Genomic DNA, 16,976 nt, shown 5'->3' with positions numbered 1-16,976 from the left:
AAATTTTATGTTAACCAGTGTTATTATAATAAATGAGATGTTAATTGTTATTTTAAAACATTTATTTACAGCTTTTATTTACAAACTAAAAGATAAAATTTACATAAATTACCATAATTTTAAATTCAGAAATAATTATAGGAATACAAACACTTTAAAAAAATATACGAGTATAAAATAAAGACAAATCTAAATTAAATGTATATTTGCAAATATAATAAACACACACATAACATATCTGATAGCTCAGTTAAATATGACAGATGATATAATTACTATGTATGTACACAAATCTTTTTTTAAATGTCAAAGAAAGCATGAAAACCACCCAAATTACAAGTCAGAAAAAGCCTTTTAGCACTTTTTGCAAGCTTTAAAACAGGCTAAATTATTACAATAGCTGACAAAAATTTTTCTTTCACATATCTGGAATTGTACATGGTGATTTTAACTAATTTTTGGGTTCTGAATTCAAAACTGTTAATAATAAGTGTAATTTTTGTAATATGTGACATACAATTTATTTATCAATAGATGCAATCACTGTGAAATCAATATTTAAAAAAAAAATGTTATTATGTGTATTCATTTAAAATTTGTTTAAACCAACTAAATTTATATTTATTCAAGCATAGATAAATTGAAATACTTATATTGAAGTATTTCAAATTAAAATATTAAATTTTAAAATAAGAGTTTCTAAAAGTTTAAATCATTGGAACTGTCTCATCTTTAGTTTTTAAAATACCCTAGCAAACCTTTTCGCTTGTACGATGTTTGATCAGTGTCTCTGAAGAAAAACCAACAATAATCACCCATCATTCCAGGATTCCATCTTTCTTGGTACTGATGCTCCATGATCAGAATATCCTGATAGAAATGCTCATCGCTGACAGAGCATAAATTTTTGGGAAAAAAGTCTAGGTGAACTTGTAGGAAATGAATTTTCAAAGACATCCTACATCCTAAAAGTTTGTAGATTTCTAACACCTTATTAACCAATAAAACATAGTTTTCATATTTTCTGTTGCCTAAAAAATCCTAAAAACGTCTTTGAAGGACTTCCACGCAACTTGTTCACATTCATTAAGTTTACCATCAAAAGTTGAATCTTTAAGCAGTTTCTTGATTTGCAGACTGAAATATAAACCCCCCCCCCCATCATTGAGCTTACCATCATTCAATTTACTAAAACTTTTTTTTAAATGATTAAATCCTGGTCCATCTTTGTCTAATACCTTTATAAAAATTTCATGAGTCTGAGTTTTATGTTAAGTGGCAACAGTATGATTTAACCATTCTCAATTAATGATAAATGCTTTACACTTTTTCACCAACCCCAAAGTTCTGTCGCATTGGCCAGTTCTTTACTTGGTAATGACTTTTTGTATCACGGCTACTCCAAAGACAAAGAAAACAACAATATTTTGTAAAGCACCTTGTAATCCAAGAAGTAACGCAACAACTTTCAGATCACTGCAAACTTGCCACATTTTCATGCTAACTTTAGAAAAGTCAATAAAAAAAACACCATTCTGATATGACCTGATGCTCTTTCATCAGGACATCGACATCAGTAGAAACGCAAAATGAATTTTTCATAGTAAAATAAGTTGAAATAGTTTTATTCTGTTTTCTAAATGTAGTAACTTTTGTTTTTTTCTGCTAACACTGTTGCAGTCTAAGCCCCAAAGTTCAGCTTGCTGCTTTGATAAATTTAAATTACAAACTAAATCATTAAGTTCATATTGTTGAATTAAATGAGGAGATTCCTCATCAGATACACGAAGAAAATTCTTCAACATACTCTACATCATTCATTTCAAATTGTTCTAGCAATGTTGGATTAGATAGTGGTACAGGTACGGGTAACCCTTCTCCATGTGGTACTGGCTTTAGATCTGAGGATATATCTGCATATTTTATGAACTTCCTATTTTTGAAATCCAAATACATTTGTCATACAAAAGTAGCAGTCTGTGAAGTGGTGCTTAGGTTCACGCCAAACCATCGATACAGCAAATGGTAAGGCTCAGCATTTCCCCTTCAACCATTAGAGTTGATATGCAAATAACACGAGACACCCAGATTTCATCTTGATTCCCGAGTGCACAATCAAAACAAAATTTATAAGATGTTTTTATCGATTCAGAAATAGTCTTTCTTTGAGATTTAGATGTAAATTTACCACAGACATAACAAATATGGTCTGGATGATTTGAACTTCCATGAATTTTTGCAGAAGCCAATAAAAATGAGAAAAATCATCTTTGTATTATAAAGAACTGATGAAAATATAGCAAAACAATAATAACTCTGTGAAACACAACAAACAGTATAGAAAGTGAAGCTAGACTGAATAAGATTTTAAGCTCTGCAGTAAGCAACAGCAGATGTCTGTATGATGTCAATATACAGACATGTTTATACATGTCTACTTCTCATGATACAGTGTATATATTTATTTTTTCTTTATTAAGCATGTATGCACACATTGTTTAAAAGTAGAAATACAGAAAATATTCTTAATTGTAATTAATAGGTGATTAAAATGAGTTTATTATAAAAATTTTTACAAATTACAATTTACGTAAAACATTTATGTGGTAACACAATTTCAATGGCATATTTTAAATCAGCACCCAAACTACAGTGAGAAAAATTGTGTAACATGTTAGATACAAATTTTGTGTTGACTATTGTTATCAAAGTAAAATTAATTTCAGATACAGATATAGTATTCAAAGTCAAAATATTAATGATTTCCTGTGACCAACAATTAAAATTTAATAATGAAACTTTGTTTTTAGAATAACAAAATGTTACTTGTATACAGGAAGTTTTTCAGATTATCATTTATTGAAATTAAATGAGTGAGGTACAACATAATACAAAAATGTATCATCATGGCTGCCAACTCAGCCAGTGTGAGGATAACATTTATCACGAAAGCAATTTTTAGCCAGTAATTAAAAAAAAAAAAAAAAAAAAACACTTACTAAACTATTCATTCAATAATAGAAAATTAAAATTATATTAAAAGTAGTATCTTTCCTTTGTAAGAGAAGTTTTGGATGATAAAATTAAGATGAAAAATCCAGTTTATTCCATGAATGGACAGTTTATTCCATGAAGGAAACAACATAAAAATGGAGTACTTAAAGACAAAGTAGATGTATTAGAAGAGAGATTTTTTTAAGTAATAAAAAGCATAATCTCAAAAATAATCAGCATTCCATGATTATAAGAAAAAGAGTGAAGTAGGATTTGGACACCTTCATTTAGTCAAATATATTGTTATAACATCAACATGTCGAATGTAGTGAAATGCAAGTTATTGCTTAGGCCTACAATCAATACCTTTATTCAGTTCATTACAAACACTGGCTGTACAAAAACAAGAAACAAAACAACACTCACAAAACAACAAACAGTCTAATTGTACTTTTTATACATAAGATGTTATGCAATAAATCATATAGTGAATGGTAAAAAGTGATAAATGAACTAGTATTTGACATAGATTCTAATGGACAAGACTAATCACAAATACAAGCAAACAAAGCTGAATGTTTGTTTATATTTACTTTCTCTTCTCAGTGAATCGGCCAAATTATTACAGATAGGAAATTCATTTCAAGATAAGTAAAAATTGAACCTAATAAAAATTAATGACATTAATTAAACTTAAGAAAATGGTAAATAAAATATTGAGATATGATATTATAATATATACAAGTTGAAGCATTTATTTATCTAGAATTACATGATTAAGTAACTAAGACACCAAATAAACATATTAGTATAAAAAAAGGTTTTCAGAACAGGGAAGGAATGTGTTTATTTCTTTTCATGAATTAAGATTTAAGAAAAGGAAGGAAATAATTTAATATATTTAGTGTAGTGCACTTTATGGTTACTAAGAAAGATGGTTTTCAATAAGCAGTCATGAATGTAATAATGTGATTAATAATATAGGTACTTGATTAACTATATTTAAGAAAGATCTTTTTATCAAGCCAGCATACAGAGGTTTAACATCTCATCAAGAATGTTTTTATGTAAATTTTTTGTATGAATCACATATTGCGTGTGTTTATTTCACCTGAAAAATTTTGTTTAAATAAAAAAATATACCTTTTTCATCTGTATCAAATCTCTGCTTTTGTTTTGCTTTTCTTTTATGTTCAACTTTATCTGCTTCTTGATTGATTGTCTCAAAGACAGTCTCTGCGACTTCATTTTGCCACCGCTCTGATATGACGAGTGGAAAATTTTTATATAAATCCTGATCTGCATCAGTAAGCTACCAAATTCCAGAAAATATAAATTAAATGCTAAATATAAACAATAAAGATGCAACACTTAAAGAAATAAATCAGACAAAACATAAAATTCACATAAAATGAAATTTTTTGTATTACAAGAGTTCAGCATTAGGTAACACAAAATAATAATAATAATACCTTAAAAATCTTTGAAAAAAAAATTGTGTACAAGTATATTAAAGGGGGGCCCAATTTTTTTTTATGCATCATTACCAAAAATTATAATTTATCATAAATAGTTTAAGAAGCTTTAAAAACTTATTATCTAATCATCTTTAAAATATTCTCTTTTTGATTACATACATCACACTGTTCTAGCATTTTTAACACTGCTGGTAACATTTTTCCTGTGCTAGTGTAGCTCAAGTCCTGCAAAGTTTTTATGTTACCAATTTCAGCAAAATGCTTCCCTTCTATTCGGTTTTAAAACAACGCAGTAAAAGGTCACCATCAGGATTTTAGGTATGAGATCTGGCAAATAAGGAGAAATGTCATGTGTTTTTCTGCTAAAAATTGCTGGACATTCAATTCAAGACTCTATAAACAGAGCCAATGTTATAGTGCAGGATCCATTTACTGCAGTTCCACATCATGTTTGGTTGTTTTCTTCCCATATTATCATGTAATATTTTCAAAACCTCCAAATAAAATTGTTGATTTATAGATTATCCAGGAAGAAATAATTCTTTGTACATGATTCTGTTAACACTGAAAAACAAATCAGTATGGTCTTAAAATTGACTTATCAAGGCTTCCTGGATTTTAATAAATTTGACTCTTTACTTTATCTTGATTTTCTTGTTTCTGGGTTCCAGGTGATTTTCTTGTTGTTACCAGGTTTAACTATAGTGAATCAAATATAATCTCTAGTTCTAGTTTTAGAAAAAAGTTTACCGAATCATGACGAACATTCAAATTTTTGTTTTTATCCTTTGTCAATAAACAAAGAATAAAGTTCATTTCCATATCTTTTGTTAGCAACAAAAGACTAGTTAGTTATCAACTCCGACTAAGAAACTCATCTCAAAAATTTCATTAACAGTCAAAAGATAATCTTCTCTGATTATGTAGCAAATCTTTTTAAAAGTTTGTCATATTGATTAGTTGAAGGTTGGCCAGATTTTTTTGCTTGATCTTGAAATGAAGTTTCTCCTTGTTTGAAACATGAAAATTACATAAACATTAGTCACCATCCATTGTGTAACTAATAACTAATGTCTTTAACACATTCACTTACTTTTCATTTATGTATTAACCCTCCATGCTGAAATTTTTTTTCTTTTTAATTCGCTTAAATATACTAGTTATCAATATTTTTATTTGTTTTGAAATATAAAAAGATTTGAAAAATTCTAAACAAAGAAATGCGCTAGCACATGGCATGCACAGAAGACAAAAAAGCACTGGATTTATACCGTCCGTGCTGAACACTCACTTGTGCGTTTTTGAAAGTATTCATAAATTTCTTGTTCATGCTGGGAATTAATTTAACTAATTTTCTAGTCTTTTAATTAGATAAAGATAATTTATTTCTTCGCTTTATGAAAAAAGAATAATGTAAGTTTGAGATATTTACTTATAAAAAGTCTGTGTTAAATAAATCCTCAATTCATTCCATATATCAATAACTGATTTAGAATTTTTTATTTTACTTTTGTATCAGTTACATTAATTTACAGCAGTGGTTCCCAAACTTTTCTGAGTCACAGCACCCTTTTTCAATTAAAATTTTTCCATGGTGTGCTACCTAGGTAAAAGTATGACTACTTGTAAGTAAGAGATAAAAATAAATAAAACTTGTATATCTTCATTATTTTTTACTTTACTAACATTAAATTAATAATTATAAATGTCTTGGTTCAATTAATTATGAAGCTTTTAGAATATTTTGTGGCACCCCTGTGAAGAGACTATGGGTGCCCGGGGAGCTTGTGGTGCAGATTGGGAATCACTGATTTACAGTTTAATTACATCTGTTATCTGACTTGTTTATGGCCTGAAAATTAGTTTTTACGTGAATTCCTCCAAACTTTTACAACAGATCTGACAAACAAGTAAAGTAAGTATACTATTTACATTTTAAACACAAAATGAGAACACAATGTATATTTTATTATAAAAGATATAATCACCAAAAAATATTAATCTCAATGAAAATAACAGTATCAATATATAATTATAAAATAAATGTAAAACATAACTGCCTAATCAATACTAACTAAAATATAAATAATTTATCAAATAAATCTATCCTCTTTCAGAACTGATGAAAGTTCACCCAAATTTAAAATTCCATTAAAAAAACCAATTCAATGTACTGCACAGTAACAAAATATTAACGTTCCTGGTACACTAATTTATGCTACGATACAAAGTCAACAGTAACATGCTGACCCCAACCAGTAGAGACAGAAAAGTCGCTGTACTGCGACACGTATATGCGTGGTCAGCAGGTTTCATGCATAGACCACATGCCTGCAAGTGCTCAGTACTGAATGTATTAAAATCTTTGAAATAAATTTTTTCACCCATTATTTCAGCAACTAAAGATACATAAATATATGCAGCTCTACTTAAATATATACTTAAATATATATATATTTATACTATACTTTATATATTTATACTATACTTTATTTATACTTATACTATACTTATACTTATACTATTTATTTATACTTATATACTTTATTTATACTATATAATTTATATATCTATACTTAAATATATATTCATGTTGTCTTATAGCTACTTCCTTAATAGCCTCCTGAAGCATTTAAATAGTTCAGCAGCTGCTTTTCCTAAAAGAAAGCAAAATTTCATACAAATTCTGATGTTTATTATTAGCCACTAAAGATACCAAACTTTCTTCTCAATCAGCACTACTTTGAAAAAAACCATGACAACAGCAACTGATGTTTCATGAGCATAAGGAATGGTGTGTTGACTAGTGATACATCAGGCAGCTACTTCCAAATCATATGACAAATTCAATTTTCATTGGTTATTTCCATGTCTCCTTAATACACATCTAAACAGTTAGTCATGATAACTATCAGAGCGTATGTGTACCACTGGTAATGTATAGCCTGATATTTACTACTTTATTTAACTGACAAATCCATAGATTTGGAAAGTATTATATAAATTGGTAAATTTTATATATTAATCTTGCTATGTTCATAGGTGGCTTTTATTAAGCAAAAATTAGTATATATAAAGTATATTGATTTTTTGTAGTAAAAATATATTTTATAATAAAAATATATTTTTTTGTAGTGTATACATACATATTACATATGCATACATCATACAAAAGTAATATAAAAATACTTATCATATCTACACTTGATAACAAAGAGAAAAATTTTTTGATAAAGCATTTAGACATCAAAAATACCTTGATGCCTTTAGTATCCTCTTCATCGAATGAACCAATGTCAAAAGCATCAGCAGCATTTACTTCTCCTCTCGGCGGTATTAATGGTGGTGTATACTTTTGACTATATACTTGCAACCAGTCCATACCAGCAAAAAATGCATGTTCTTTTACTTCATCTGCACTGTAGAAAAAAACAAAAAAAAACTTAATGCAGCATTTATCTATATAATGAGAAATTATTACACGTAGTAAGTGTATGAGCAAAGTACATTGCATAATTTTAACTTATTCTAAGTAAAACAATAAAATTTCATAAAATTGCCATTGTGATTTCAAAAAGATAAACACCCCAAAATAATTTTTTTCTAATTACAATCTTGGATATACACAATTAAATAAGATGAGACAGATGAAATGGTAGGTGTAGCAGATCCAGGTGTATCAAGAATTGTCCCTGATATCAGATTTCTACAGGTTAGTACTGCATCAACCGGCTAACAAGTTTAATCACGTTAGAAATAGTCCAATAACCTAAACATCTACTCAAAAAAATAAAATACTCATAAGTTTAGAATGCATGTTCATAAAAGTTTTCATTTATCATTACTGAAACTTAGAGAGGTAATTTTCTTTTTCTCTTATTATTGATACACATAAGAAAGATATTAATTTTAAAATTAAAAAATGGCAGTAGTGAAAAAAATTGAATATCAAATGCAACAATCTCTCATAATTAATGAAAGTGGACTTAGGATGATTGGAGGGAAACTTGTGAAGTCCAGTGTGTGACAAAACTGTTCCATCCAGTCATAAAAATCTTTATTAATAATTTTTAAGTAATATTTCTTATTATAATTATTCCTCTTTTAACCTTTATAATGATGAAGGGCTTGTATACTTAACTTGGCTTTGCAAAGTATTTCTACTTAACATGTTCATTCCATAAGATTTTTGCTACTATAACTAATTCAAACATTGTCTTCACGATTCTTCAATCACTAATCAAAGGTTACTTAACAAAACTACTCCCCTGATTTTTTGCCTAGCAGCATATCAAGGCTTTAAAACTTAATTCTGTGATTCCTGCGTCAGTTATATAATAAATATAATGTAAAATCTCTTCTTTGTCAATCCTGAAAATTACTCATGTTTATATCTCTCTTTTTTAAGCATAATTTTTCATTAAAGAATGATTATAAACAAAATAAATGTACTGACTGACTGTTCTTTAAATTATTATTGTACAATTCAATTTTTATTAGGGAACAATAAATCTATGGTGTGCTACAAATCCCAGCAAAACAGATGCAAAACGAAAAAAGGTGTGGATGTAAGAGATTAGATACGAAAACATCTAACAGGACTTTATAATTGTGTTTGTTAGCAAACTGCATTGATTACTTTAGTGGCTTTTGGTAAGTGGCTGCTACCTGTCTACTATAGCATGCAGCCCTGCATGTCGAAAGAACTACTTAAGAGCAACTATTAGCATTTAATTATTTTCTAAGATACTGCTCTCTGAGATCAAGAGTTGTAAAACCATAAGAGGTTTATTCTCAACCCATCATAATATTAGTTTAAACTAATAAACTACCTAAACTACCAGAAAATTTTTTCTGTAAAGAAATTTAACAGTTTTCAATTCATGGTCTGTAGTAGCATAGTAACACTCAAAGGAAAAGAATATTCTTTATAAAATATTACCATAAATATACATACCACAAATCAACTTTGCAACTCCACCCCCCCCCCCCCCCCCCTAATCACAACACAAGCTTAGACCGTATTAATTCAAATTATCATGGTTTCATTGTATGCAAAGGCACAATTGTACGATAAAAACTTGTTTAATACTTAATTAAGAAAACTTTTCTTTATAATGTACCATGAGTCAGGTTATGAAGCCTATAAGCATTTATTATAGCTTTATTATAGATGTTTAGTCTACAGCGGTCCAGCAGAAAATTATGGTAGTACAATAAAGAAGAAAAAATGAACATGATAGCAGTTTCACTTACCCATTTCCACGACACCCAAGTCTATTTGAAATATCTCTTTGAAGCAAACCTTCTAGAAGCATACGTAGCTCTCTTGAAAATGAATCAGGTAATTCAACATTCTGCAATAAAATAAAAAAGAAACAAAGTTCTTTGTAAAGATTACAAAACAAAAAATGCAAATATTGGGTACACGAATAAACAAATTTATAGTTGAATAAACACCATAAGAATGTAAACTCTTATGCATATTTGTAGGTGAATATGCACAATGCTCTATATATATATATATATATATATATGAGAACAGGTATGTTTTTTACTTATAAATGACCTGACAACTCAATCTTACCACTAAATAAAAATTAACAGTTTTTCTTAAATAAAGTTTAGCATTTTGAATCCAATAGTTGACTATAGCCTAATACATAATATTTATTCTTTCAGGAAATGTAACATTAGTTATTTACATACTGTACATTTTGACAATTATTTTTTTAAATCACTATAAAAAGCTGTACTCTATCACTTCATTTAAAATTATAAATTATTAAAACACAACATATAAATGAATGTGTTCTGCTCAGATACGAATCTTTGTTTTATAGGAGTTATGTTTTATAATAGTCAACATCATATTGCACAACTACATAAAATTAATTTATATATTTTTATTTAAATAAGCTAGTTTATAAATAAACAATAAGTAACCTTAAAGTTTATACATAAGTAAAAATAAATTTTATCACACATTCTTCAAAACTGAAGAACGTGATATCATTTTAATGGCATTAGCAATTATGCTTAAGTTTATAATATCTTACATATCACTTGTGAAAGAAAAATTTGTTCTTTAAAAAATGCTCAGACAGTTACAGCCAACAAAGAATAATAGAATATTTAGGAAACCTAAAAATGGTTCATTTAAAGGTTTACATCAAACTCTTTCACTCTGTATCAGTCTTCAAGCCAATGACAATTTTCAATTACATATTTTACCATACACAGTTTGTTTAAACATATAATATTCAGTTATTTAAGAATACTTCATAATCAATTTCCTTCTGAGATCATTTAGTGACTTTTTCAGATCAAAGTAATGAAAAAATAAGAAAAGAAAGTAATATCTAGGAATTAATTCTTTTTATTTCTTTTTTTGTCAGATGTTTTTAATTCAGTAAACAGCATGAAGTTTTTGCATGGAGATATAAGATGAAAATTTTGAAGCATATTAAAAAAAATGTCAGATCTGACTGGGATTCACACCAGAGACCTTCAGTAAGGAAGGTTAAGATGCTATCACTCTACCAATGAACTCGGCAGACCTCTAAGTAACTAGTATGAACAACAGTTTATATATATATATATAAGACTCAACTGCTTGGTATAAATTAAATTTGCTAAAATTATTTTTAATTTAAATCTTAACTGATTCAATAGTTTCCATAATACCATAACTCAACAATTTTTTTTATTAAACTAATAAATTAATTTAATTAGTAAAGTTAACTATGCAATCTTTGATATATTAATTGTTATTTATGACACAACTACACTTTATTTTATCAGATAACTGTGCATAAAGTATATAACTGGATTGTTTAGGTTAGGACGCTCTATTGCTCTTGGTGTGAGAAATTGTCTTGAAAGACAGAGAAAGCAAGTGTTCAACAGCATTAGAATGCAGAAGGAAACAGAAACCAGTACATTAAAAATCCTAATTAATACTCCTAGAATAAATTATGATGACAGAATTTGAGGTTAAACATGTATTTGGGGTTTATAATCCACCATTAAGACCTTGTGGTGGGGAAGTGGCTGTTCTGAATGATGTAAAGAAATTTTACCAAATACAATTGATACAAATGTGTCTCAAACAACCAAGGAAATGGAAACATGGGATGTTAGATGCATATATGAATCTGTAAAAATACATTTTTTTTTTTTGTCTTCAGTCATTTGACTGGTTTGATGCAGCTCTCCAAGATTCCCTATCTAGTGCTAGTCGTTTCATTTCAGTATACCCTCTACATCCTACATCCCTAACAATTTGTTTTACATATTCCAAACGTGGCCTGCCTACACAATTTTTCTCTTCTACTTGTCCTTCCAATATTAAAGCGACTATTCCAGGATGCCTTAGTATGTGGCCTATAAGTCTGTCTCTTCTTTTAACTATATTTTTCCAAATGCTTCTTTCTTCATCTATTTGCCGCAATACCTCTTCATTTGTCGCTTTATCCACCCATCTGATTTTTAACATTCTCCTATAGCACCACATTTCAAAAGATTCTAATCTTTTCTTCTCAGATACTCCGATTGTCCAAGTTTCACTTCCATATAAAGCGACACTCCAAACATACACTTTCAAAAATCTTTTCCTGACATTTAAATTAATTTTTGATGTAAACAAATTATATTTCTTACTGAAGGCTCGTTTCGCTTGGGCTATTCGGCATTTTATATCGCTCCTGCTTCGTCCATCTTTAGTAATTCTACTTCCCAAATAACAAAATTCTTCTACCTCCATAATCTTTTCTCCTCCTATTTTCACATTCAGTGGTCCATCTTTGTTATTTCTACTACATTTCATTACTTCTGTTTTCTTCTTGTTTATTTTCATGCGATAGTTCTTGCGCAGGACTTCATCTATGCCGTTCATTGTTTCTTCTAAATCCTTTTTACTCTCGGCTAGAATTACTATATCATCAGCAAATCTTAGCATCTTTATCTTTTCACCTTGTACTGTTACTCCGAATCTAAATTGTTCTTTAACATCATTAACTACTAGTTCCATGTAAAGATTAGAAAGTAACGGAGATAGGGAACATCCTTGTCAGACTCCCTTTCTTATTACGGCTTCTTTCTTATGTTCTTCAATTATTACTGTTGCTGTTTGGTTCCTGTACATGTTAGCAATTGTTCTTCTATCTCTGTATTTGAACCCTAATTTTTTTAAAATGCTGAACATTTTATTCCAGTCTACATTATCAAATGTCTTTTCTAGGTCTATAAACGCCAAGTATGTTGGTTTGATTTTCTTTAATCTTCCTTCTACTATTAATCTGAGGCCTAAAATTGCTTCCCTTGTCCCTATAGTTTTCCTGAAACCAAATTGTTCTTCTCCTAACACTTCTTCCACTCTCCTCTCAATTCTTCTGTATAGAATTCTAGTTAAGATTTTTGATGCATGACTAGTTAAACTAATTGTTCTGTATTCTTCACATTTATCTGCCCCTGCTTTCTTTGGTATCATGACTATAACACTTTTTTTGAAGTCTGACGGAAATTCCCCTTTTTCATAAACATTACACACCAGTTTGTATAATCAATCAATCGCTTCCTCACCTGCACTGCGCAGTAATTCTACAGGTATTCCGTCTATTCCAGGAGCCTTTTTGCCATTTAAATCTTTTAATGCTCTCTTAAATTCAGATCTCAGTATTGTTTCTCCCATTTCATCCTCCTCAACTTCCTCTTCTTCCTCTATAACACTATTTTCTAATTCATTTCCTTCGTATAACTCTTCAATATATTCCACCCATCTATCAACTTTACCTTTCGTATTATATATTGGTGTACCATCTTTTTTTAACACATTATTAGATTTTAATTTATGTACCCCAAAATTCTCCTTAACTTTCCTGTATTGTCTATTTTACCAATGTTCATTTCTCTTTCCACTTCTGAACACTTTTATTTAATCCACTCTTCTTTCGCCAGTTTGCACTTCCTGTTTATAGCATTTCTTAATTGCCGATAGTTCCTTTTACTTTCTTCATCACTAGCATTCTTATATTTTCTACGTTCATCCATCAGCTGCAATATATCGTCTGAAACCCAAGGTTTTCTGCCAGTTCTCTTTATTCCGCCTAAGTTTGCTTCTGCTTATTTAAGAATTTCCTTTTTAACATTCTCCCATTCTTCTTCTACATTTTCTACCTTATCTTTTTTACTCATACCTCTTGTGATGTCCTCTTCAGAAATCTTCTTTACCTCCTCTTCCTCAAGCTTCTCTAAATTCCACCGATTCATCTGACACCTTTTCTTCAGGCTTTTAAACCCCAATATACATTTCATTATCACCAAATTATGGTTGCTATCAATGTCTGCTCCAGGGTAAGTTTTGCAGTCAACGAGTTGATTTCTAAATCTTTGCTTAACCATGATATAATCTATCTGACACCTTGCAGTATTGCCTGGCTTTTTCCAAGTGTATATTCTTCTATTATGATTTTTAAATTGGGTGTTGGCAATTACTAAATTATACTTCGTGCAAAACTCTAAAAGTCGGTCCCCTCTTTCATTCCTTTTGCCCAGCCCGTATTCACCCACTCTATTTCCTTCCTTGCCTTTTGCAATGCTTGCATTCCAATCTCCATCTCCTTTTACGTGTTTAATTGCTTCATCAATCTCTTCGTATACACACTCTACCTCATCATCATCATGGGCGCTTGTAGGCATATAGACGTTAACAATCGTTGTCGGTTTAGGTTTTGATTTTATCCTTATTACAATGATTCTATCGCTATGCGTTTTGAAATACTCTATTCTCTTCCCTATCTTCTTGTTCATTATGAAACCTACTCCTGCCTGCCCATTATTTAAAAATACATTATACAATCAAAAAAACAATGTGATTTACTTGATTCTATGATTATATGATTTGAGGAAATGGTTTCACCACACATCATCCGTTGAACTGTTCCAAGCAGTGTTAATATTCCCATTAGAGTACATCACCAAAAAGAAAGACAAATACTGATTCGTTTCACTTTTGTAAATTTCAAAGTGCAAACTTTGAAAATACAGCTTTAGGTATCTTATAAGTTTCATTTTGAAATATTGCAGCAAGCAAACAATGATGATAAATCAAGTAAAAAACTTTCACACACTTCAGTGATTATATTTAAAATATTATTAATTTATATATTTTTAAATAATATCTACGCTACATTAAAAAGAAATAATAAAATAATCATTACTAGGAAGAAACTAACGGAAAAATGGGCAACTCTGGCACAACATATACATAAATAGTTCAATATATAAAAAAATATAAAATTTACATATAAAATATACAAATATAGTTTCTATTATATATATTTCTATATTATATAGAAATATTTTTCTTACCATTGTTAGAGTCATCCTGTCAATCTCATGTTTATCTTTTGTTTTATGTTGTCGAAAAGGACTGTGTCCTTTTAACAGTTTGTACAACATACATCCAAGTGAAAACCAATCTGCACTAGAATCATATGCAGTTCCTTTAGATAATACTTCAGGTGCCATGTAACCATGTGTCCCTCTGTAGAAAACATAAAAATATATATTTTAATGCACATTTATATTTTAATATATAACTGAATAAGAATGGACACTTTCAACGACTGTAGTCATGGTTTGTAACTTTATCAGTCTCAGTATACCCCCAGTCAAAATATGGAATTGTGTTAATAACATAATTCCCATTAAAACACTACTAAAGTTAGTTACAGATAAAAACAAAATAATGGGCAGACAATATACTACTGAAGTAATCAAAAGTTGTTCAGGGGGAATTTATTTATATAAACATGCAAAGATCATCTGAATAAACTAACATTATACAAAATTTATACATCTACAAAGCATTAGTTTTAAAGCAAAAATCAGCATCAACTCTGTTAAAGGAGACATTAATTTTATATCCTGTACAACTAATTTTTTTAGTTTTAAACTGACCATTAAATTTTACTACAGAAGTTAATAACTCATTATAAAAACAGGCTTCTTTCCTTGGAATAATAAGCTATTATTACTCAATTATGTTCAATTATATTTTACAAAATAATCAATTTTGTTGATCCTGTTCACGACTTAATGAAAATTAAAATTTTCAGGTAAATTCATAACAAGGTAAATTTTTTCTTCATAAAAAAAACCATAGTACTTTAATCTTACGTAAAAATCAACACAGTGGTTTCATTTTTTATTTAACTATTTACCAAACTATAAAAATGTTTGATCAGTGTAAAAAATTATAAAAAAAGTGTTAAATGCTGTAAAAAGTAAAAATACAAAAATCTTTTTGTAACAAACAACATGAAGACAGTGGCTAACACAATTTCAGATCCGTTAAATAAATTAAACTACATTTAATCAATATTACAATAATAATCATAGAACGCATTACTTACACACTAGCATGTGGTTTCTTTTTAGAAAAATCACAGGCAAGTCCAAGGTCAGAGATTCTAACATGACCATGTTCATCTAATAATATATTTGCAGGCTTTAAATCTCTATAAACAATATATCTCCTATGCATATGTTCCAAACCTGAAAAAAAATAATACGCAGGATTCAGCTTAAATTTAATTTTAAGTTACCCACATATAATTATTTCACTTATTCACATTATATATATTTTTAAAAGATCACAGTAACACATTCTATAAAACTTACAAGTAAAATATAATATTGAACTTAATCCATTTGTAACAGTTTGTTCATTCATTTCCTGCACACTGATTGTTTTTGCATGCCCGCACAATTAACATTACTTTTTCATGCATTCCCACAATGCTAACTTGCATTAAAAAATTTGGGGGGAAAAGTAGATCAAGAAGGTTTTGATGATGTTACAAAAACATTCACACACACACACACACATACGAAAATAGTATAGTATCGGTATTTTCACTTACATATTTCAGGAATATACGAGTTAAATACCACATATTTTTCATTAAATTACAACTTTTAGTCTGATTTGTTACAATACTAAAACACATCATGTAGCAGAATCAAAACAGGTTATTCTGAAACATTAGTATAGTTTTTTTTTCGTTTATGTAACCTATATTTAAAGTAAAATTTATGATATCTATAACCAGTGTTCCCTATCTCAAAAGGTTAAAAGCAGTTATTAAAATTAGGCTTCATACACAGAAGAAATTACTTCAGTGCATTTATGCAACTTCAAAACAAACATAATATATTTTTTAAAAATCTAACCTTATACAATTCTTTAATAAAAAGAAAAGTAAATCATCCTATTCTGTTCAAAGTAGTTAAAAATTTATTTTGTACATCATTAAATATTTAGAATTAATTCATTTGCAGAACAGAAAAATGAATAAAGTATTATTACTGCTAAAAACAGTTAAAAAATGTTGAACTGATCACAATGGTTATAATGTGCTTTTTGCAACCATGAAATTAATTATAATCTATGGAAGCAGATGCAACCATCCCAGACAGAGGGACGTCTCCTCTCTTTTT

The 16,976-nt window shown here is 28.9% G+C and overlaps 1 protein-coding gene across 2 annotated transcripts in view; it reads right to left on the bottom strand.

Moving 5' to 3' along the window:
- The window catches only part of Gprk1 (G protein-coupled receptor kinase 1), a 384,903-nt gene that overhangs the window by 26,747 nt on the left and 341,180 nt on the right, over positions 1–16,976 (bottom strand). For both annotated transcript variants that reach the window (XM_075364235.1, XM_075364236.1), the window contains exons 10-14: positions 15,890–16,031; positions 14,844–15,018; positions 9,729–9,829; positions 7,729–7,891; positions 4,138–4,306 (exon numbers count right to left, since the gene is read on the bottom strand). In XM_075364235.1, the coding sequence (XP_075220350.1) occupies positions 4,138–4,306; positions 7,729–7,891; positions 9,729–9,829; positions 14,844–15,018; positions 15,890–16,031 (750 nt within the window). The remainder of the gene's footprint in view (positions 1–4,137; positions 4,307–7,728; positions 7,892–9,728; positions 9,830–14,843; positions 15,019–15,889; positions 16,032–16,976) is intronic.

Source organism: Lycorma delicatula, chromosome 4 (genome assembly GCF_047948215.1).
Source record: "Lycorma delicatula isolate Av1 chromosome 4, ASM4794821v1, whole genome shotgun sequence".
NCBI classification, from domain to species: domain Eukaryota; kingdom Metazoa; phylum Arthropoda; class Insecta; order Hemiptera; family Fulgoridae; genus Lycorma; species Lycorma delicatula.
Note: the sequence above shows the minus strand (reverse complement) of the source record. Positions and strands in the feature narration are given on the sequence as shown.